Consider the following 24,148-nt stretch of genomic DNA (forward strand, 5'->3'; position numbering starts at 1 on the left):
TTAGCGGGAGTAGCAGTGGGAGGAACAGGAAAAGCACAGCAGCATGGCAGCAGCCACCAGATCTGCTCTTGCAGTCACTGTGGGACCTTCTGCAGTGCCAGCATCCCCTGCAGGTGACCCAGGGAGTGAGGGTGCTGCCTGATGCTTCTCGATGCTGTGGTTAATGGTTGCTGCTCCTAAATCTGGTGTTTTTCAGCAGGACAAAGGATTTCCAGCCAGAAGCCCACCTCCTGTCCTACCTGTCATTAAAAAATCATTGCAGTTGTGTTGCTGTGGGAGGAAGGAAGAGTAAACTGTCAGCTCTTTGGCTTTCCACACACATCTGCATCCGAGAGTTTCCGCTTCGGTGGCTGCTGCATTCCCCCTTCCCACGCCCCACACGCTGCTCTTCTCCCAGCTCCGACCCACAGTGCCTGGCGTTTGGCTGAGCCCTGCGGGGAGGGGAGGGGAGGGAAGGGGAGGGGGAGGGAAAGGAAAAGGGGAAGGAAAGGGAAAGGAAAAGGGGAGGGAAAGGGAAAAGAAAAAGGGGAGGGAAAGAGAAAGGAAAGGGGGAGGGAAAGGGAAAAGAAAAAGGAAAAGAAAGGAAACTGAAAGGGAAAAGACAGGGAAAGGGAAAGGAGAGAGGAGAGGGGAGGGGAAAAGAAAAGGGAGGGGAAAGGAAGAGGAAAAGAAAGGGAAAGGGAAAGAAAAGAAGGGGCAGGTGCTGAGCTCTGCTCCTTGGGGACACTGCAGAGCAGGGCCAGGCCTGCAGGGATGGCAGTGCTGCCCAAGAAGGGTTTCCTTGTGTTTTCTTTTCTTTTTTCCCATTGCTTGCAAACATCATCTTGTTGTATACAAACACAAAATGCCAAAATATGAGTCAGTCTAATGGCACTTTGGCTTGCAGACAGAAACAAGCCGATAAATGTTAGAGGCGCAGTTTGCAGAGGTGATTTATGGGTGTTTCGGAGGCTCTCAGCAGATCACATCACAGCAGGTAGAACGTGCTCCTGTGCTCCAAGAAACACTTCTGATGTTCTGCTTCCATCAGGGAGGGGAACCATCAGGGAGGAAAGCCCTCGTGCCCCACCAGTGGCCAGGTGTCCTTTCCCAGCCCCCAGCCCTGACATCCTTCAGCTATGGGCACGCAGCATCTTCCTATAGAGTCAGAACGCACAAGGGTGCATGTTTAACAGCGGCCAAATCAAGTCGGTGGCACGGCGCCCTGATGTGGCACAACAAAATGTCCCATTCACATGAGAGCAGATTTAAGATGGGCTCAGGAATTGGAATTCCTGGATTTCCCAGCTTTTGACTGTGGGGTTTTTTTCCAGCATGAAGGATCTCTGTGAGCCCATGGTGAGACCTTGACACGGTGTCACTTCTGGTGACAAATGCTACGGTCTGAACGCCACTCTGTAAACATTTACGCATGTCCTCAGATCTACACGTGTAAATAATCCCATTCAGGTCAGCAAAGCTAACCACACATTTAAAGTTAAGCATGTGTGAAAGTGTCTGAAGGACCGAGGCCAACGATTGCAAAACAGTTGAAACTGTAATCCTCCATTTTCATTAGTCCTGACTTTCTCCAAAAACTTCCACTGTGGGATTGAAATCCTCCACGTCTCATTGAGCCAGAGGTGACTTTTTTTTCTCCCCAGGAAGTCCCAAAGCCTTCCAGCTGTTTTCAAGCTGTCGGGCTTCTAAATTGCATTTCTTAGCGAGGACATTCTGCCCTTTTAACTCAGATAGCTCAGAATCTATTGTGCGCACAAAGCTGCTTAAAGGCAGCTCTTCAGACCCTCAGACACCTCCGTCCAGCTGATCCTGCTGTTTCGCTAATCAATGGATCAACTCTCCCACTTACTCAGAAGACTCCTGGAGCTTTCCTTGCTCTGCACGGAGGAGACAGGGCACGATGGAGCGTCTGGTGAGAACCCAGCACACCTCCATTGCGATGAGCCCAGTCCTGGGATTTGAGCTGGGCGCTTTGAGGAGGGGAAGTGAGAATCCTGACTAAGGGAGGTTCTTCGTTAAGTGCTTCATGGCTCAGGGGCTGACGTGAGGTGCACTTCTTTCTTGCGTGGTCCAGGTGTCACCATCACCTGCCCGCTTCTCCTTGGAGTCCTGTCAGTGGCCAGAAAGATCATAGGAAACTCCTCCTCTGCTAACGAGGGGCATCTGAAATTAAAACACGGAACTCGTTACCCTTTGTGCCTTTGGGGCATCGCAAAATGAGATTTAATAAATTTGTGTTACTTGAACGGCCGGCAAAGAGGAACAGGATATTTTCACTGCTCTTCCACAGAGCCAAAACTGAAAGAAGGAGGGTGAAAGAGGAGGAATCAGCAGGCAGGAAAAAGCCACTTAGCACCACTAGCCTGAGCACAGCAGGGCTGGGCAGCCTGGGCTGGAGCACAGGGCCTGAAGGGCGCACGAGCCCTCGGCCATCAGCACAGCTGTCCTGACCCAGCCAACGCAGCCCAAGCCTTGCTTGTGGGTGCAAATCCTCCATGCAGCCCCCAGAGCTGCAGGCTGGAGGAACCCCTCGGTGTCCCCAAAGCCTGTAGAGGTGATGGGTTTTCTGACTGTGCCGTTCAGAGCTGGGTTCATGCCATTGAGCACGGGGATTATTTGATGATTCCTTATCACGTGTGGCTGTCAGTACTGCCATTAACCAGCTCCCTGTTTATAAAAGGATTAGGGCCCCATTCTGGGATTCTACCTGCATCTGGTTAGTCATTGCCAGACTCTGTAACTTCTCACTCCACCATTTTTCAGTATAAGTTCAGTACCTATTGCTCCCCAACTCACCCATCCAAAGGTCACCATCTGCACCAAAGCTCTGTGCATTCGTGTTTGCAGCATCATTTTCTTCCCACCTTGCCCTGTGGACACAGAGACACCTGTGTCCCACCTGCTCTGCTTTCAGGAGCAATGAAGTGAAGTTTTGGGCAAACATAAACTGTTTCAGGACAGTAGAAACGTGCTCTTTCCAAGCTTATGGAATGTCTGCCTATAGAAATGGTCACAGAAATAAGCGTTCATCAGCGCTGTGGGCTGGCAGAGCACGCAGTGCTGCCACATAGACCTGTCTGCCCCAGAGGAGCAGAGGACATCATGTGCCACCTGTGTGCCCAGAAGACCACAGCCAGCCCATGAAATCCTGCACAGAGCTGAGCAGGTGCCTCTCTCCTATCTTTTCTGGGCAAAATAAATATAGAAAATTGCCACGTCTCTCTCTCTCTCTCTCTCTCTCTCTCTCTCTCTCTCTCTCTCTCGTTGTTTTTTTTCCCCCCATGATTCTGGCACCCACGCCACAGCAGAACAGATTTGCAGTTAAAATACACTGCGACATTCACAGATTGGAAGGATGAAGCGGCCGTACGAGGAGATGGGAATGCTCAGGAACAGCAGCACGTCGTGATTCCCTCATCCTCAGAAACCTGCGCTCAGAAAAGGGCTCAGTGCACACAGCAAATGTTGCACCGAGGTTTAAGCTGTGTAATTCCCTGTGGCACTCAGGCCCGGAGCTAGGATTTTCGGTGGATTTGTAGCAGGTCTTTCTTCAAAACCCATGCAGTGTGCACAAGAGGATTGCATAAGGCCATAATTGTGCTTGCACGTTCTCTTCCCCACCTCTTTTCAGCCGAATAATCCAAAGCATCAAACACAAGACGTGCTGCAAGTTGCAGTCGTGCCGTTGCAGAAGACAGAAAATGATAGAATTGAGTTCCACACCGCATTGCAGAAATGACAACATTTTTTCCCAAATCTCTATCCTTTCTTCCACAGTAATGCAGGAAAATTCTGCCCCGAGTGCCACGCTCAGAGGAAACTGCCTATTGGCAATCTGAATGGCTGATATGTCCTCTGAGGTCCTCCCCATGCAGCAGAGCTCCTTTATCCATTCGGATTCTTCCCACAGAAACCATGTAGTGAAGACAGGCTGCCCAAGGAGGCTGTGGATGCCCCATCCCTGGAGGCATTCAAGGCCAGGCTGGATGTGGCTCTGGGCAGCCTGGTCTGGTGGATTGGAACCCCCTGGTAGCAGGGGGTTGGAACTGGATGATCATTGTGGTCCTTTTCAACCCAGGCCATTCTGTGATGATTCTATGATGATTCTGTGACGGCAGCTTGTTCAAATTTGCGAGCTGCGATAACAGAAAGGTGTTGTTTGCCATTTTTCTCTTGTGGTGTGCTGGAAATGGTTAATGGTGCATCTGCAAGGTAAAACATGAGCTCAGCCTCTTGAGAAGGGAAAACATGTGAATTAACACTGGGATTATATTTCTCAGTGGCCTGACTTGGAGTCATAGAAACTCCTCCCCAGTGCAGCACATACAGACTGGTTGTACGTGGCTTCTCACTGCCTGCCACCTACTCATGGAAGTCCTGCTGATGACTTTACAGCTAAGTAAGCCCACACCCCTTGAATGCAAGTGTTGGTCATGATCACTGCTTTTAGCTATTTTTATGGTCGTGGCCTGGTAGGGAAAGACTCTGCTCTGCTCAGGGCATCTCGGATGGACATCTGCACAGCTGAGCTCCAATTAGCTCCTCAGTTTCTGCCACCACTCCTCAATGGCCTGGGGCTTTGCTCTGGCCTGGCTGTCCCTTGTCCCCAGCTCTGACCATCCGGAACAGCTGCAGCCACGCTGGGGGTTGATGCTGGCTGGCCTCCCTGCCTGCCACTTGTCCTCCCACTGCTCACTCCTCAGAGCTTCCACCCCGTGCAGCTCCATTCATACCGATCTGAACTTCCCCACTGCAAGTAAGAAAACAGTTTTGCTTTGTTTTGTTTTTAAGGATGTCATTCAAGTTCCTCCAACGAGGAGCTGGAGTTATAAAAAACCATGTTGGATGTGGCTGTGTTTGCAGACAACAGTGGTGCTTCCTGTGCTCGGAAACAGAGCGAGTTTCTATTTCGGGCTTTGCTGACTCAAGGGTGAGGTGCCCGAGCTGATTCAGCAGCTTGGCAAGTCAGGGGAACTTCTCGTTATGAATGGAACGAGCAATAAACTTGAAGTTTGCCTTCGTCTTACAGAAAGGCAGCTTCAGGGGAAGCCACGTCCCAGCGGCAGACACTGCCAAGTGAGCAGGGTCTGCAGTGCATCCGGCACGGCGCAGCAGAGCATCTCATCTGGGAGACGAAGCTGCTTTGGTAACGTAGGTAATCTGAGCCCCTTCTGAAGAAGGATGAGAATACAGAGCAGTCACAAAGAACCTGCCCACCGTGAGGAAGTGAGAAGAATGCACCACTTACTCAGCTTCCTTTGCTCTGCATGGAAAAGATGCCAAAGGTGAGCCCTGCACTCTGCTTTCATGGAAAAGTGAGATGAGCATCACGGTGAATCTGAATTTAAGAGGAGTGACAATCATCCAAAACACTGCCTACTGTTTAGCTGCTCATCTGTAAGCAGAAGTCAGAAATGTCTGTTTTTTTTCCCCATAACCCAGAGGTTGTCCAGAAGAAGCTCAGCAGTGATGCTGAGCAGAAGTCTGTTATAGGGCGAACGCTGCTCTCTGTTAGCGTGGGACAGCGGGGAAGGGGCATCTCTTCCTCTCCCTTGAGCATTACTGTCTCTGCATGGACTGAACAGGTTCTGCCATATTTTCCTTCAGTATTTATGCTGTTTCCAGAGCCAGATGGGATGAACAGTCTACATCCATGGTGCTGCCTTTCTTCCAGGCTGTAAGTTTCCCTGCACCAGCATACAACAAAAGCACAGACTCCTGAAGAGCACAGCTACACCACGGCAGGCATTCGTACCGGTGTTGTTCTGGCGGCGGTTCCCATCCGTGTTCTGTGCCTCGTGGAGGCGGCTTGCGAAGCCTAAAAAAGCATCATGTGGGCTGCCACATTTCAGAGCCCCCCCCGAACAGTTCCGCACAGCTCCACCAGATAAGCAGCGAAGTACAATATTATGAATGTCAAACAAAAGCTCATCAGGAGAGCTGACAAAGCTGTGCCTCTGAGAAGGGAAGTAAACTGAATCCTATAGACTAAATACATGGATTTAGTGGCATGGGTTTAAAAGAAATTTACTCAGACACCTGAGCTTCCTTGGGGCAGAGGACACAGGGTGATCCTGAAGCTCCCCAGTGGGGTTGGACCAGCCTTGTGTCTCGTCGGTCCCACTTTATCCCATCTCACTGTCCTCCAAGCCAGCATGTGCAAGCTGGGAAAGAGGAGATGACTTAATTAGCGGAGATCAAAAGCAGTCTCTGAGCAGCAAGTAACCAAAACCTGGGATCATGTGGGTCACTCCGGTTAAAACTTGTGATGTACGCAGCATCTTTGATGTGATTGTTTGTTCTCAGCACACACAAAGTCCTACTTTGTGGAGCACAACGGGAACAAGACACATTTCTGTTGCTTCTGAGTCTCCTCTTCATGTGTACAGGGTAAATGCGCTCGAGCTGCCCTGCCTTTGTGCGCAGCTCACAGTGCAAGCAGGAACCTTCCAGAGGAGGGTAACGGAGATGTGAGGGGTGGGGAGCAGCAGCACTATGGGGAGCAGCTCAGCAAATGGGATTGTGCAGTCTGCTTGAGGCTCAGAGGAGACCTTATCACCTTCTGTACCTTCTGAGAGGAGGTTGCGGTGAGGTGGAGGTTGGCCTCTGCTCCTGGGTAACAGCGATAGGATGGGAGGTTGCAAGCTGTGCCTGGGCATTTCAGGTTGGGCGTTAGGAAATGTTCCTGCTCAGAAAGAGCGGTGCTGCAGTGGCACTGCTGCACAGGAGTGATGGGGTCACCGTCCATGGAGGTGCTCCAGAACTGTGGGGATGTGGCACTGAGGGATGTGGGCATGGGGGGGTGGGCTGGGGTTGGACCTGGGGATCTGAGAGGTCTTCTCCAACCTGAATGACGACTATTCTACGCTTTGGATGTTGAATTAAAGCCCACGTTTCAGTACTAAGATACAATAGTGTCCGCTTTTCCTACACTTTGCACAACCAATGCTTTACTTAACAAGGGAACAGAGCGAAGTCACGACTTGGTTCATGCCGGAGTGAAAACTCACGTCTCTACCTGGAAGAACACCCACCCCGTTCTTCTCAATGACACCCTGAGGCACTCAGCAACCGTTCGGGCTCTAACGATTCCCGAGCTCCCTTCTTCCTCCCCGCACACTTCAGGATTCCTTCACGAAGTACTGAAAGCTCGTTTGGGCGAATCGACGGCCGCTCCCAGGGGAGCCCGGGGCAGGCCGCAGCGACAGCGCCCAGCTCGGCTAAGCCGGGACGGGACGGCGGCGCCACAGCCGAAACAAAACAACGACCGCTAGCGACGGGGCTGCTCGGTTACGGATCGCCTCGGCGGCCGAGCGCGTCAGGAGACGAGAACACGTTCCAAAAGAACGCGGCGCGTTCCGCACCGTCGCTCGGCTCCGTATTAAGGACGAGCGCAGGCTGCGGTCCCTGTGCCGCGCGGTCCCGAGGAAGCGGAGCACGGCCGAGCCAGGAGCGGCGCGGGGCCGTGCGGGACGGGGCGGAGGGCAGCGCCTGGGAGGAAGAGATAGCGCGGCGCGGGGCGCGGCCCCGATAGCGGCAGGCAGGACGGCGGGCGGGCCGTAGGGCTGCGCCGCGCGCCTTCCCCGCCCCGTTAGCTCGGCGCGGCCCCGCGGAGCCCCGCGCGCCGCCCGCAGCCCGTGACAGCCGCCGGCGGAAGGCGGTGTCCGCCCGCGCCGCGCTCCGCCGCGCCTGAGCGAGCGTCCCCGCCCGCCGCCTCCTCCTCCTCCTCCTCCCGCTCCGCTCCGCTCCGCGGCTCCCGGCGCCGGCACCACCCCGCGGGAGGGGAGCGCGGCGGCGGCCCCGCGGCGGCGGAGGGTCCGCCCAGAGGCGCTCGCTCGCCGCCCGCGGCGCCAGGAACGCGCGGCTGCGGGGCCCGAGGCCCGGCGGCGGGGGGCGGCCGGTGGGGCAGTCCCGGCGGGCGGAGGCGGCGCGGCGGAGTAAGGGCGCGGGGGGGAAGGGGGGGGGGGGAGCGGCGGGGGCCGGCCCGGCCGCGAGGGGAGTGCTGCCCGCACGGCGGCCGTTGGCGCGGAGAGGAACCGGCGGCGGCCGACATGGAGGAGCGCGCCCCTCCCGGCGGGGGCCCGGCGGCCCCTCCGCGGCGCTGAGCGGCCGTCCGTCCCGCCCCGCCCCGGCGGCGGGCGGCGGGCGGCGGCCCCGCGGGGCGCCCGGAGGCGCGCGAGGCGGCGGGACTATGCGGGGCTGCCCGCGGCCCCCGGCGCTGCGTGCCCTGCCCGGCCGGCGGCGGAGCCCTGCGGCGCTGCCCGGGGCGGGAAACTGAGCGGCGGTCTCGGCGGCCCTCCGAGCTCCCGGCCCCGAAGGATCCGACGCGGAGGAGCTCCTCGGGAGGGACCGACAACATGGCTTCCCCGCCGCACCAGCAGCTGCTGCATCACCACAGCACCGAGGTGAGCTGCGACTCCAGCGGGGACAGCAACAGCGTGACGGTGAGGATCAACCCGCGGCAGCAGCAGGGCTGCGCCTCGGCCAAGCGCTGCAAGTACAGCATCTCGTCCAGCTGCAGCTCCGGAGAGTCGGGGGGCGCCCGGCGGGCGGGCGGAGGCGGCGGGCCCGGCCCGCGCCGGCAGAAGAAACTGCCGCAGCTCTTCGAGAGAGCCTCGTCCCGGTGGTGGGACCCCAAGTTCGACTCCACCAACCTGGAGGAGGCGTGCATGGAGCGCTGCTTCCCGCAGACCCAGCGCCGCTTCCGCTACGCCCTCTTCTACATCGGCGTGGCCTGCCTGCTCTGGGGCATCTACTTCGGCGTGCACATGAGGGAGAAGCGGATGGTGTTCATGGTGCCGGCCCTGTGCTTCCTCTTGGTGTGCCTGGCCTTCTTTGCCTTCACGTTCACCAAGGCCTACGCCCGTCGTTACGTGTGGACTTCGCTGACGCTTACGCTCCTGGTGTTCGCCCTGACGCTGGCCCCGCAGTTCCAGGCCCTGGATCCCCTGTCGGGGAGCGGTGATGTGTCCAACCAGACGGCCCCGGCCGCTCCCGCAGACACCTGCCTGTCGCAGGTGGGCAGCTTCTCCATGTGTGTTGAAGTGCTCCTGTTGCTCTACACGGTGATGCACTTACCCCTGTATCTGAGCTTGTTTCTGGGGCTGTCCTACTCGGTCCTCTTTGAGACCTTTGGGTATCGCTTCCGCGATGAGAACTGCTTCACGCCGCTCGGAGGCGGCGTGGTTTACTGGGAGCTGTTGAGCAAAGCCTTCCTTCACATCTGCATCCACGCCATCGGCATTCATTTATTTATCATGTCCGAAGTCAGGTCCAGAAGCACGTTCCTGAAGGTGGGGCAGTCCATCATGCACGGGAAAGACTTGGAAGTGGAAAAAGCCCTGAAAGAGAGGATGATTCACTCTGTTATGCCCAGAATAATAGCAGATGACTTAATGAAACAGGGCGATGATGAGAGCGAGAACTCCATCAAACGTCATTCCACCTCAAGCCCCAAGAACAGAAAGAAGAAGCCCTCCATCCAAAAGACCCCCATAATATTCCGGCCTTTTAAAATGCAGCAGATAGAGCAGGTGAGCATTCTGTTTGCAGACATTGTTGGCTTCACTAAGATGAGCGCCAATAAATCTGCCCACGCTCTGGTGGGGCTCCTCAACGACCTCTTTGGGCGCTTCGACCGCCTGTGCGAGGACACTAAGTGTGAGAAGATCAGCACGCTGGGGGACTGCTATTACTGCGTGGCCGGCTGCCCGGAGCCACGGGCCGACCATGCTTACTGCTGCATCGAGATGGGCTTGGGCATGATCAAAGCCATTGAGCAGTTTTGCCAGGAGAAAAAAGAAATGGTCAACATGAGAGTCGGCGTCCACACCGGGACGGTGCTGTGCGGCATCCTGGGAATGAGGAGGTTCAAGTTCGATGTGTGGTCCAACGACGTCAACCTGGCCAATCTGATGGAGCAGCTGGGGGTGGCTGGGAAAGTCCATATTTCGGAAGCTACTGCGAAATATCTGGACGACCGTTATGAAATGGAGGATGGCAAAGTGACAGAGCGGGTCGGTCAGAGCGTGGTGGCCGACCAGTTAAAAGGTACGTGCTGTTGTTTTGTACTCGGCTCTTGTTTTTCCTTTTACAAGGGAATATGTTTTCCCCCGTGCGTGCTTTGGGCTTGTTGACTTGCAGATTGAACGTGCTGTACGCGTATGTCGGCGTGCTGGGGATCAGCGGTGCTGAAGGAGTTTTGGAGAGAAGGATGTGGTGATGAGGCGCGTGAAGGAGCTCATGCCTTTTTTGGGGGAGTACTCAAAGCACTCTTTGACTTCAAAACTCCTTTAAACTACTTGTGAGCATGTAGCATTGTAGGGAGGAGAGGTGAACACGCTTGCTGTCTGCAAGAGGTTTTTGTTGTGCTGTTGTGTCATCCTTCAGTGCAGTAAATAAACTTGTTAATTGACTTCATGTGCCATACATACAGCATATGTGTTTGGTGAAATTATGTGCATCTGTGAAAAGTTTGTTGGCACCGAAAGAGTTGGGACTGCGGAGGCACTTGGGAAAGCTGACAGCTGGATTCGCAGAACGCAGCGAGCGCTGCGAGTTTGGCAGTTTGATAGCGAGTTGTTACGGCTCAGAGTGACGCTGGAAAAAGTTAGTGGGGTGGCTCAGCGTGCTGGCAGATGCTGTGCTGTCTGCAGCTCCGAATGAAACTGCAGATTGGCGATTTGGACAAGAAGCTGGGGATCAGTTGGCTCCTCGTACGGCTGGAGTGAGGGGCTGGTGCTCACTTCTCTGCAGAGCACTGGCTTTCCAATGAAACTCCCAGCAGAGCTTGTGGCACAGAGCTGCACACGCTGGCCCAGCTCCCTCTGGAGCTGCCTGCCCCCATGGCCATGCTGCTGGCTCACAGGGGTGTTTGTCCCCGGTCATAGAAAAGTGAAAACAAGCACGGAATCTCGTTAGAATCTTGTGTAGCAAGCCCTTAAACAGGGCGTGAGTTTGTTTGTTCTGTTTATAAATGTACACCCTTCTATAGGGAAAGAATGGAAAATGGCGTGGAAGGAACCAAAGGAGTTGCAGGAGAACGTTGTGGGTGGGGGAGGGAGAGGTTTGGGGCCGTAAGTACGGGACGAGGCCAAAGTGGCTGCAGAAAGGTCAGCAAATGAGGACGGGCAGAGCGCCGGGAGCGACGGCAGCGCTCGCCTGGCAGGTGCTGCTTGGGGTGTGACACAGAGACTTATTTTTGGGGAACAAGCTGTGTGCATGCAGCACCAGCATGAAATGAGGCTCGTGGGGAGGACAAACATCCACACGGATGCTGGCGGCTGGGAGCCGTGGAGCCGCAGCAGATGTGTGCGCTGGGGTTGAGCTTTCTGTTTGACTTCTAAAAATACGGATTTCTTTGAAATGGGTCGACGCCGATGCGTACGTGTGAAGTGTGCTTTGGAGAAAAAAGGCTCAGCTGTGATCTCTCAGTTAGCCCAAGCTGAATTTTGCCTTTCTGGCGAAAAGAAAAATAGCATCAACAACAGATTTCTGTACTGATTGTAGAGAAACAACCCTGCAGTGTTTAAACTCTTCTTTTCCTTCTTCCATATGACTTTATGGCTAGATGCAGTGAAGGGCTGGCAGCAAGTGAAATTAAGTGTTTTTGCTAAATTTATAGCTGTGCTCAATGTCATTCATCACAGTGACGTGAATGGACTTGTGGAGACTGACGGTACTGCTCTGAAATACTTGCGTGCATTTGTCCGTGTTTTCTAGGAGACCACAAGAGCACTGCGTAGAGCAGTGGTACCCTGTGCCAGCTCTGCTGCTTCTTGATCCTTCTCAGACTTCAGTTCTTGGTTGGGTTTCCTGCGAGCAGGCTGCTATCCCTGCAGCATGCTGATGCAGCTCAGGCAGCTCCGTTGCCTTACTGTTTTCCCTGAGCATTAGTTGATAGCAGCAGCAGAACAGAGGAAGTTTGTTGTGGTTAATTATGTCATGTGTCTTATTCTTTTCAAGTATCAAAGTGCTGCAGAGATAACAGGCATAAGCTTTATTTCCCTACCAACACTTCACTTCTCAGCTTCCTTTCAACCTTTGGTATCTTAATGATATCCTATTTTTTATGTCGTGTGCCTGGTGAATTATCTCTTAATTGCCTGTGCTGCCGTTGCTGCTAGCTGAAGCTGAGCCAGCATTGCCAAGCCAGCTCTTCCTCAGCAGCGTGGGGTGCTGAGGGCTCAGGGCTCATGCTGATGTGAGCTCTGCCCTGGGTTTTGGGACGTGGTACAGCGGTGGCAGAGGTGCCCTGAGTCATCCTCCTGCTGCCCTGCCTGTGTTTGGGAGGATGCAGGACATAACTCAGTTTCTCTTTCTTCGTGTTGCTTTGAGGGTCATCGGAGTTTCTAGGTTGAAATTATGTTTTCTTCCCCCTTTGGCTGATAAATGATAGGATGTATCCATGTCTTCTTATTTCGAGCAGCAGGGCTTCTTGCCCCACCAAACTTGCAAGGACAAACAGCCACTGACAGCCTTGCAGCGCTTGCCCTTTTCTGTCTGCTGTCACTGTGAGATTGCTCAGCCCTTCTGTCCGCACTGCACCTCGTCCCCATGGAGGTGATGGAGGCACAGGGGAGCAGTGTTGCTGTGATGTCTTCTATGGATAAACCCCAGAGTCCACTTTGTGTCTTTTGCTGTAGCATTTCAGACAATTTGCATTTTCTGTTTTCTAGCTAAGCTTCCCAGCAAATAGATTTATTGAGGGCTATGAGAGATAGCAAGAGTCACATAATACATGAGACGATGACATTAACGTGTCCCTTCTGGGCTCCTCTGTGGAGTCAGAGATCTCCTTTCAGGATATAAAAAGTCCTTATGGAAATGTTGTTGTTGTGCTCTTTGTTGCTCCATTTCTTCTCGTCTGTTTGCATTTCTCCCTCTTGCTGCTCAGGAGGTCACGCTCACTGTTTGCCAGCCAGCCGCATTCCCAGAAATACCAGGGTCACCGGCGTCCGGTTTTGAGCACTCAAAATGCATGAGCATCTTGGGGAAGAATGCTGGCTCTGTTTATGGAGCATCGTGTGACAGAGCCGTGGTTCCATTTGGGAGGTGTGTGTGTGCTGTTAGCCTGGTGCAAGTCACTGTTGTCGAAGTTCCCCCCGCATTCATGGCTGTTGGCCACTAGGCAGCTCTTTGCCCAGGCTGTCTCAAGCTGAGCAGCCAGCTTGTCATTTTTACACCATCTGAGCTATTCGCTGCTGTTATTGAGGCAGGAGTTCGTGGAATCATTGTAGAATCATGGAACGGTTTGGGTTGGAAGGGACCTTTAAGATCATGTAGCTCCAAGCCCCCTGCTGTAGGGATCTAGGTGGTTGAATTTCCTCAGAATATTGCCTGATAGGATGAAGGGGCTTCTTCTGAAAGTAAACATGGTTGGTTTTGTTTGTGTATTGGTGCTCATCACCTTCAATGCCAGGCAGAGAGATGTGGAAAGATGAACTTCTCCCAATGCTGAAGGATGTTTGCTGGGTGGCTCTTCAACCAAGACCAAGTGGAAAAATACCTCTGTCTTGAGAGGACTCACCCCTAAGCTGGTCTGTTATTTGGGGGAAACTCATCTGTTGGCTTTCGAGGCTCTGAGTTCTGATCGCCGATTTCCAACTGCAGGCAGTGAAAAGCCATGTGTAAGCCCTGTCCTTGCATGGGACACAGCCTGGCTCTGTGATGGTGTCTGCAGAGGTTTTCTACTCTGATTCTTGGGCTGCCTGAAATATCGTTGTTGACATGCAGACTGGTGCGCTGCAGCTCACAAGCCTGAACTCCCTGCTCTGTATGTACTCCATTCAGTCATCAGAGGCGTGTGAGGGACTGTTGGAATGGAAGAGAACTTTCTATTCTTTAAGTGAAACCCTTCATATTGAGGGTTATCAGGGGGAAAGATTGATGGAAAAGACAAAACACAGCGAAAGACACATAATTTATGTTCATCTCCTGTCATGACGGATGTGTGATTTGAATAGATTATTTTAAACTCCTTTCCCCCCCTCCCCCTCCATTTATTTCACAATATGAGCTTCGCTTTTCCCTCTGGCAGGTGGAAGATGTAAGAACTTCCTTCCACAGCTTTAAAGCACCACTTCCACTGGGATTTCATGGCTCTGTAGGTTGCTGTAGAGTGTCAATTTGGTGAATTAGAGCTGTTCTCCCCGCTCTGCGGTGTGTGGCTCTCTGTGCCTCCATCCCTGCTGGCTCTGTAAGGAGAGACAGCGACTCCTGCTTCCGTTGCAGCTGACACTTGAAAATTCCCCGCTATTTTTAGACCATTTTTGATCTCACTTCTGTCCTTCAAAAAGAAGAAAAATAACAATAATCCCAGCCTTTAAATGTTGAACATCCAGCGGGAGCTGCTGCTGTGGGGCCGGCTCATCAGCACTGCCACATTAACACTGTAGTGGACTCTGACCTACCTGCCCTGGGGCAGCCCTGCAGGAGTCGGTTGGAACTTGCCTTGAGGCTGTGCAGGGTGTGCAAGTGCAGCTGCTTGCCGTAGGACTGCTGAGCCAAGAGCCTCTGTGCTGCCTTCAACCCAGGCTGACAGCGCTGAACACATTTTCTCTTTCCTTCTTTCCAAAAATGTTTTAGCCTTGCAGTGCTCAGTCTCCCAGTATGAGGCTGTAGGGAAAGACAGGTTTCTTGGTTCCGATATGTTCCAGCTGTTTTCATTAGGCAAGCATCCCTCGGGTTCAAAGTGCTCCTTCAAACTTCTAGGTTTGTATTTGCTCCAATAACTTAGGTGGGAATTCTTTGCAAACCGTTTAAACACCCATAAATATGTGCTACAAGTCTGACAGCGCTTCTCGTTCCTTGTGTTGCACTGCTCAAGCTGTTGTCTTCAACCACTGCTGAATCTGTTGTCTTCAGCTTGCTCGATACATTTGGAGATCACGTTATGGTCGTGAAATAGCAATAGCACTGCTGTGAGAAAAATCCTCCAAATTGGAGCAGGGAAGAGGAACTGGCAGGGATGTCAAGTCTGCTGAAGAGGTAATGGGACCTTATGCTTTCAGAACAGGAAAAAGGAGGAGAGAAAGAAAGGAAAACCAGTTAATAATCAATACCATCTGTAGCAGAAATGCTAAGTCATGGCCTGAAGCAGTGATTGAGCACCTGGGGGGAAGGCAGGGCCAGCCCAGAGGAGCTCAGGTGCATGCAATGTATTGAGTGACTGGAAGGGCTGAGGCCAGGATCCACCCCTTTCCAGCCCTCATTTAAGGGTTGGCAGTGGAGGTGAGGGTATTTGCTGGAGATCCTTGCCTACCTGAGGTTTTCCAAGGGTAAGCTGACTGTTTCCTTTGTGTCTGTGCTCACAGCTGCTGCACTTGGGCTTATCCTGACTTGCTGTAGTCTAGGGCTTTGCTACTCCTCTGCTTAATGCTTATTCCTAATGCATGGAATAGAATTAGCTGTTCTCTGTATGCTATGTTAGGTATATTAGCTCCCTTCTAGTTTTTGTGTAGCTGTTCCTGAGTCCAATTGTTGCAGTTATTTATTTGAACTGCTGTTTAATGGCCACGTGAGGTCCGTTCCACGAGGTACGAGGCATCTTTATCCTCTGACCGACTTGGATGGGACTGCAGCAGATAGATCTGGAAGTGCTGTGCCACAGCCAGTGTTATGGACAGGATGTCATGAGGAAATGCTGCTGCAAGGGCATGACTGCAGGGAGACCGGGTGTGCTGTTAGCTCTGAATATCCGCTGTTTGGACAACGGGAGCTGCACAGGAGGGGAGTGCTTCTAGGAAGTCAGTGCTTGGGCTGCAGCAGCAGAAAGAGTGGCCACAGCTTCCAGGAGGGGGAACCTTGCTGAGAGACGTCCTGCTAGCAGCTCTCGGGCCTCGGCCTGGGACTTTGGTGGCTTTTCCCATCTATCGCTAGACTTTAGAACTTGGTTCTTACTTAATAACGTTATGTAAAAGGCTTTTACTTGTTTTGCTTTCAGTCTGACTGTCGTCGTCTTGGGGCTAACATCACTCCTATGATACATTATGAAACAGATTTTATCACGTATGTACATGTAGGATACTAATGAGACAATATGAATAATATTTGATGTTTGACTTGCTGCTTGGCACCAACTGGAAGCAGAGAGCTTTCTTAAAAATACCACATGAGGATGAGAAAATGTATTAATAGTCGTTTCATAATCCCAGTAAAGCATTTAAGAGGAGCACCCGCCACGCCTCAGCCCGGTTTCTGGAATCCGTAGCGATGGCTAATTGAATTTTTCTGCTGAGGATGTGAAGCGAACGTGTACGTCTGTGGTTATGAAACATCACAGTGCTGGAATTTGCCGTGGGCACAGAGCTGTAAACAGAAGGCCTGGAGTTGCTGCTGAAGTCACATGCACCCACCTCTGCGGGAAGCTTTGCTCACGCTTTGGTGTTCCATGGTAGCGTTTCCCAAAGGAGTTCAAAATCTTGATGGTGTGAAACGGCTGTGAGTTGTGGATGGTGTTTCAGTACGTGCATCCTGAGGGTGTTTCTGAAAATGCTCAACCTCACTGAAAAAGCTGAACCTCACATCCGGATCCATCCAGGGAGGTTTGGGTGCCCGTGGCCTCAGTGCTTTCCAGAAGTCATGGTGGGAATCCTTGTCTGGAGAGCTGTTTTGTTACACAGAAGAGGCTTCCCTTCTGCTGCTTACTGTCTGAAAACCTTGAAGTCTCATTCCACAGGCTGCGTGTGACCTCCAAACCAAAGCAAACAGGAATGTGTCATCTAGAAATCCTGCCTGGTGAAATGATGGTGCAAAGCATGTCTGCCTTCTTTATTGTTTTTCACAAAAGAGCAAAAACAACCAAAAGGCAACATTCAGTTCTGCTCTTCACATACGTATACTAACACATCCATGTGTTTATGCTGGTTTGCCAGGAATCTCTCCAGTTTTGGTTTCAGTTTCTGTGATAGCTTGGCACCCCATCGCTTCTCCTCTCCCATCTGAAGGCTTTATGTTGCTGAATGTCATTGTGGGTGCAAGCACTGTCCCTGTTGTCCACCTCTATAGTCAGGTTGTCAACGTGCTGCCTGGGGGTCTGTCTGTCTGCTGAAGAAAAAATACAGCAGCGTTTTGCTTGGGGTCTTTGGTTATATTCCCTGTTTTGTGTGGTAGTAAGGTTGGTTTTCTTTGACTGTTTGTCTTCTTTTTTTTTTTTTTTTTTGGTGGAGGCATAGGAAGGTCAATACAAACATTTTTGTGGTAGATGGGTATTTTTTGGAAGAGAAGCTTTTTGTTGTTGAGATTTCCTTTAGGAAAAGCCTGGATTAAGCAAGTGGCCTTTGAACTTTGTGGCTGGACCTCCTCCACCCCGCTGAGCTCCAAGTTTGGCTGGCAGTGTAGGTCCATGGAGTTGATGCCTTGAAGCTTCTGACCTGGCTGGGACCTTGTAGAGATCTCCTGTGCTCGAGGTGTCACGGGAGATGTTTCCATATGTGAGGTTTCAAGAGGTGACAGAGCTGGAAATTGTTTTAAAATGTAGAAGTAAGGTATTTCAGGTTTGGGTATATTTGCTTGTTAGGCTTCCGCGCTTCATGTCCTTCTGTTCAGTATTGTATGTATAAGCATTTTAGTGAACTGTGCTGTATTTGTATTTGGGGACTGAACTTGAGGACTCTGATTTGACTTCTATGAACCTAATATTGGATGGAGTACGAAGAAGTTTGTTACAATACAGGCAGTGCAGCACTGCACAGGCTGCCCAGAGAGGCAGTGATGTCAAATACCTGCAGACCCCCATGGTGGGGCTGGGTGGACTGCGAGCACTGATGGAGCTGTGGGTGTCCCTGTTCATGCAGGAGGTGGGCTGTTAGGGTCCCTTCCAACTCAAACCATGCTGTGACAATTGCATGAATGTCAGCTGTACATGGCTATGAGGACGTACAGCTTGAGTTTGAGTGAGCTAGGGCTGCAGCAGAGGCTGTGCAGTGCTGGGCTGTGCTGATGGCACTTTGTTTCTGACCCCTTTGCAGTAAGGCATCTGGTAATTCTCTCTCTGCACTGCTGCTCTGACTGGTAGAGGAGGCGGTGGCTTTTACCATGTTGCGTGTATTGAAGAAAACCCCCTTCCAGACCCCCCTATTTCAGGCTTTCTTGAAAGAAAATGACTGAATGTATGTATAATGTGGATACTTTTATAGCTGAACCATAACAAACAGAGGATGAAATGTTACTCTAGAATTTCCCCTTTCTCTTGTCAGGGGATACAAATCAGCTGCAGAAGCAGGGTGCACGACCTGGGAATTCTGCTGTGCACTGTGTTGCTGCTGGGGGTGGGAGGGGATGCCCTGGTGAGACTGGGGCATGGGCTTGCTTTGGGAGCTGCCTGGAGGTTCTCCATACTTCCTTCCCTGTCTGCAGCTGTGCAGCCCAGCCCTGGAAAACAGCTGCCAGCCCTTCATTGCAGTGGGCTAGTTTCTGATGTGCCTGCTCAATAATTTGCCTGTGGAGGAATGCCAGCTGTCATCGAACCCCAGCTACAGCTGCAGCCAGGGCTTGGTTGGTTGTGCTCTGTGCAGCTCCTTCCTGCTCCAGCAAAGCTGCTGCAGCACTTTGCTTCAGTGCCCCTGGTGCACTGCTATGTCACTTGTTGGTGGGATGCTGACCAGATGCAGCCCAAAAGTGTCACGGCAAAATGCCACGTGCCCAAACCACAATTCCTGCCTTGCAGTCTGCACTGCAGCTCTCACAGCAGGTTCAAATCCCATTGGTACTACAAATGTGTTCGGAGCGGAGGAGACCGTGTGCCAGGCAGGAGCTCAGGGCCGGCTGGGAACTGTGCAGGAAGTGAGCTGCATGCTGTGCCCCGTTCTGCCTGCCCCTTGCTGTGGTAGCAGTGATGCCTGACTCTTTCTGCAGCACTCTGCTTGGCACTCTGCTCTGTGCTCATGGTGGGAACCCAGTGTTCCACCTCTGGAAGGGAGAAGTTGCTGTCAGCGCTGTTTTCCAGTGTTTTGGTTTTTTTTTTTTCCCTTTAATACAAAAAAGATAATGATTTATCCCTCCTACTGCAGCTTTACAGCAGTTTTGGAAAGGAGAGGACTTTTAAATGACATTTATTTGGGAGGAAGGAAGTGATTCTTTAATGGCCTAACATTTTCTGCTGCGTTTGGGGCGATTCGCGACATTTCCTGGAACAGAACTGAGCGTTTTGGATGCTGAGGACAGAAAGAGCAAACTGCAGCAACGCAGCTGAGATGCTTTCTGCTGCTCTTTCAGCATCCTCTCCCCCAAGGTACATTCGGAGACCTTTAAAACTCAGCAGAGCCTCCACTTGACCCATGCGTGGACTGACAGATCGGGTCAGTCTGTTTACCCTGCTTGTATTGAGCTGTTTTGGATGCAGGTTCTGCTCAGCGTGGGGTGGTGCTGCTCCTGCAGTCCATGTCGAGGTGCTGGGGGTCCTCCTGGGAGCATTTCCCTTCTGATGCCTGGTCACTCCCTGCCTTTCCCAGGCAGCTGCTGTGTGCTCTGGGGAAGGACCCTGCTCCGGTCCGTCGCCTCCCCCCACCTGACAGCAGTTGGAAGTTATTTTCAGGCTGGAACGTGGACCTTGGAGGAGCACCAGGCTCCTTTGTAAACAAACCCAGCAGTTCCCCCCCCTATTGCAAATGACTTCGTACTTCTATTTACATCTCATTGCAGCCGATCTGATGGGAGTGCTGCAGTTTATTTCCTCCTTTTAATGTACTTTCATGTTCTTTACTCTTTGTTTGCTACTAATTCAAAAGGCTAAATTGCTGGGGTTGGGGGCAGGGGCTCAGTGTGAGCCCTAGCAGCATCTCAGTGCCATTTGCTGGCAGATATGTTGTGACATGGAGAAGGTAGGATTTTTGGTATTATAATATAAACCATTATAATGGCTTTTTGCTATAGAAATAAGAGCAATATTACTTTCAACCCATTTCTCACATGCTTCCCAAGGCCCCATAGCACCGTGGCAGCTTCTCTGAAAATATTGCGGCTTGTTTAGATAAATGCTCACTGTTTGTTTTCTTTGTTCTCCTGCAACCAAAGATAAGCCCCGTAGGCATTATAGCAGCAAAATATGTTAACGGGACGGAAGCTGTGAAGGGGAAATAGTTATCCTAAGTTTTCTTTTTATCTGTAATTACCCATTAGATTTTATCTTGGGGGATGCAGCGAGGAGCCCTGTGCTGCCATAGGTGATGGGGGGAGGTGGAGAAAGGTGAGTCGGAGGGATGCTGAGATCTGCAGTCAGCCAACCAGGACTGCTTCGGGGGGTTCTTGTGTAGTCCTCAGGGTCATTTTTGGAGGTGCTTTGGGTGCAAAGCCCAAAAACCCAGGAGCAGGGAAAGCCGATCTCTCTGACCTTATGTCAATGTTGGTGTCGCGAAACGTTCTCAAATATTTTCTCTTCTCATTTTTATTTTATCGTTATCTGGTGGTGTGATTGTATAGGCTTGCTCACAGATAAGCAGATAAGTATGGTAAGTGCTCACAGCAAAGATTAAGAGAATAAACTTGATTGAGACAGAGTTGGCAAGTGGTGGAAACTGTGTGTGTGCATATAGGAGAGTGTTCTCCAGGGTTGATGAGCCCGAGGATTTTGCTGGCAATAGCTTACATGGAATGCCTCTGAGCTGTGAGGATGAACATCAGCTACCTGAGCTACCATTGTGTCGGATGTTCTTTCATTGCAGGGAAGTGAAATAAAAATAGCTTAAAAAACCACTTGCTTAATTTTTGGTTCCCTTCAATTTTCTCATGAAGCTACACAAGGGCACGTTTCACGCTTAGAGCTGCAGTGTGCGTTTGCATCCAGTTTCCTCAGTGTATTTATTTTTGAGTTTGGAACTTGGGTCTTTTCTTTGGTTTTGTTCCACCTCTAATGTAGTAGTGCCACATCTAACCATTTAAATTTCTATTGCAAACCTTGTTGCACTTCAGACATTTTGTGTTGCACTGAACTCTCACAAGTCCTGATCTTATGTATGCTGTCCCTGGCGTTTCAGTTGGGAGCCCATGAAAGCTCTGCCCTACCACACTTGGATCTACCTGCAGGTTGTGAACTCCCAAGTTTCTAACTCACTTGGGAGGAAAAAGTAAACTCTAATTAGTTTTGCTCACCTCATTGGTGCTGTTTTGCTAGAAAGTGAGCTGTGCTGGGTGTGTTGCAGCCTTCTTGGGCACTGTCTCGCAGTTGCTGCTGCTCTCCTTCTTGCTTGCACTCATTGGTTGTGTTGTTTTCCCCTTTGCCCCCTCTCCTCTCATTAATGGAGCTTCTACTCATGTTAAATTAAGCAAACAAAAGGGAAAATGCATGCATACAAGAGGCTGGTTCTTTTAACAAACACTGCGTGAGCAGAGGTTCTGCCTCGAGTTTGCCTTCTTGCAAAACTTCAACTTGTGCTGTTTGTTGCAGGGACGGTGGGCACTGTGAGTGAGGAGGTGCAGTGTGTGAGCTCTGTGTTGGTGATGCAATGCAGGTGGTGCTCAGCGGCTGCCTGGATTTTGGCTTCCCTTCTTCACATGGATTAGGATTGTGGGATTACTTCTGCTTTCCAATTGCCAGTTGGAAAAAGCGTTTTAGCTTTAAAAAAAAGCCTTAGAAACTATTTCCTTGCACGCCTCCAGCATCTTCACTTTCCCCATGCCTTTTTCCCTTCCTTCCAGCCCTTCCTTCCAGGTTTCCGCTCTGAGGCTGGAGATGGAAGGCACAAAAAGGGCCGGTGCAGTGCCTGGGATGGCTGGAGGAGCGAGTGAGGTAATGGGAGCAGGCGGCTGGAAGGGGAATGGAGGCCATGCAGCAGAGCCTGCAGGTGGCCGTTCCCTCCTTGCAGTGCTGCAGCCGCTCCATGCTTCAGGATGGGAGAGCTGAGGAATGAGCTGGAAGTTTGATCGGAAAGGGTCACAGTCATCCTTTTGATTTTATATGGGAGATGATCTGGAGCGTAACACAATCTGTGTTTTGGTGGATTGACAGTGAATCTCAGGGCTCTTCGTTCTCTAAAATCTACTTCAGATGGTTTTAATAGCAGGAAAATTTAAAGATGTGATTATCAGTGGCAAAAGAAGCGGTGAGGATAAGTGTTCCTTCTTGGGAAGGAGCTGGCTCTGTTTTGCTCAGAGGCATCTGTAGACCTTTTCTAGCCTAGCAGATTTGTTTTACCTCTAGACTTAGGGGATCTGCAGTGAGCAAAACAATAAAGAAGCGTGATATCCAGCCTGGAGCATCTCTTCTGCACTTTGCAGCAAGTGAGGAATGGGAAAGGAGCAAGAGGAATGGCGATGGGCATCCCCATCATCTGCCAGGGCCTCGAGGCTGTGCCTGTGCCCACAGCAGCACTCAGTTCTGGGACTGCAAAAGGAAACAATTTCATGTTGAAATACGGCCGCCAAGCAGGCTGCTTTCTGGGAAGAATGTCCAGTAACTGCCAGTACAGCCCTGGGTTGTGGTATGGTTAAAAGTGCAAACATTTCCTTGCCCTAACCAGGGTCATCCTTTCCAGGGCCGTCGGGCAGCAGGGTGGGACTCAGCCAGCCCACGGGTGGGCACTGTGCAGAGCTGTAAGGCCCAGGCAGAGGTTGAAAGTTCAAAATAGTTCTGGTTTCTTTAAATAATCTCTTACTTTATCACGCGGAAGAGGGTAAACAAATCTATTATTGAAAAAAAAGGTTCATCTCTGCAGTAGAAATCTATTTTAGATAAAAAGTAGCAAAGATTTTTTTTTTTTCCCTCACAGTTTACTTGGGAGTTGTTTTACAGTAATGCTGTTGCCTTATTGCTGAGAGAATTTTAAGTACATATAAGCTCTTTAAATGATGCAAGAAAGCGATCTGTTGGCATATAATGCAAACTGAGTGAGTGGAAAAGTAAATATTTAAGGCTGACATATCGAAGTATAAATAGTGGTCACTGTGTGTAATGTCTTAATTGTAAAAATATTTCTCGAGCCCTGCTGGTAGGCACCGTGGCCAGTCCGAGAGCAGCACTGTGAGCAGCTGCACCGATATTTTGGGAAGCCTGGGATGGCTGCCATCTGCTGTGCCAGCGCTGGGCACGCGGCCCCAAGGCCCAGGGAGCGGGCAGGGAGCTGGTAGCCCTAGGAGCGTGTCACTGCCCTGCGTTGGGCTTGGGCTGGCTGCCTGATCCCATGGAGGAAAGTCGTTCCTCGGTGTTGAGTCAGAGGGCCTGAGTGGGACTGCGGGGTCTGTTGCCCTCGGGGTGCTGGGCTGCCTGCCCTGTGCTGGGAGCTGATATTGCTGGTCGTGGGCATCCCACTGGGCCGGGGCTTGGCTCTGCTGGCTCTTTGGAGGCTGATCTTTGCTGCTTGTGCTGTGCAGCGTAAGAATGTTGCACCTGGAGCAGTTTAGCACCCACTGTGGGCCTAGCGTGGAACTTGCTGTGCTCCGCCGTTTCGTGGGCCAACGGTGGCCATGGTGCGATGGCCAGTGTGCCTGCAGGAGGGGACGTGGGGCGGTGAGAGGGACACGGGGTGCGGGGGGACGTGAGCTGGGGGTGGACGTGGCTGTGCCTCCACGTGGGCCCCCGGTGGTGCTGAGGCCCTGCAGCAGCTGCGCTGCTCGTAGCTGAAATCTGGCCCAGATGGAGCCAACCTGACATTTGAACTTCATGCTCAGCGTGCTCTGCTTTAGAAATGGTGTTACGGCGCCCTTCTGTTGAGCAGTTATCTTGGTCGCAGGTAATGCTCATCTGATTCCAGTGATGGCTGCGGCTAAGTCTGCTCTGCAGAGTTCATTTTATAGGTGGAAAAAATGGTTGGCTGAAAGTTGTGTGGAAGGGACAATGTGAGAGACCTTCCTGCTAAATTTCAGCTTCTCCAGCTTGTAGAAGATCAATTTTTGAAATGCAGGAGTTCAGTCCTGAATTGCAGTGCAGAAAAGGAAAGTGCCAAAGCCATGGGAGCCTCTTGTGCTGAGCTGAGTGTCTGCAGCAGAACTTGAGGGTAAAGTGCTCCAGGGTTGTCTTCATCACTGCTCAAAGGCATTCAGGGAAGCCCTGCTGTACGTTCAGCAATAAGGGCTTGCTCTGCCAGTGCCGCTGCAGTCTTGCTGGTGCCGAGGTGTTTTTTGTATTATCCTGATATAAATAACGTATTTAGCAGATTCTTATTCTGTATGTTAGTTTCTAGCTCATGTATAGATGTATGTTGATGTCTAAATGTAG

The 24,148-nt window shown here is 51.6% G+C and overlaps 1 protein-coding gene across 1 annotated transcript in view; it reads left to right on the top strand.

The window, feature by feature from the left end:
• Nucleotides 1–8,357: 8,357 nt before the first annotated feature.
• The window catches only part of ADCY9 (adenylate cyclase 9), a gene marked incomplete at both ends in the record, with an annotated part of 59,088 nt that continues 43,297 nt past the window's right edge, over nucleotides 8,358–24,148 (top strand). The window contains one exon of the mRNA XM_079542774.1: nucleotides 8,358–10,050. Within this exon, the coding sequence (XP_079398900.1) occupies nucleotides 8,358–10,050 (1,693 nt within the window). The remainder of the gene's footprint in view (nucleotides 10,051–24,148) is intronic.

Source organism: Tetrao urogallus (genome assembly GCF_951394365.1).
Source record: "Tetrao urogallus genome assembly, chromosome: 15".
Classification (NCBI taxonomy): Eukaryota; Metazoa; Chordata; class Aves; order Galliformes; family Phasianidae; genus Tetrao; species Tetrao urogallus.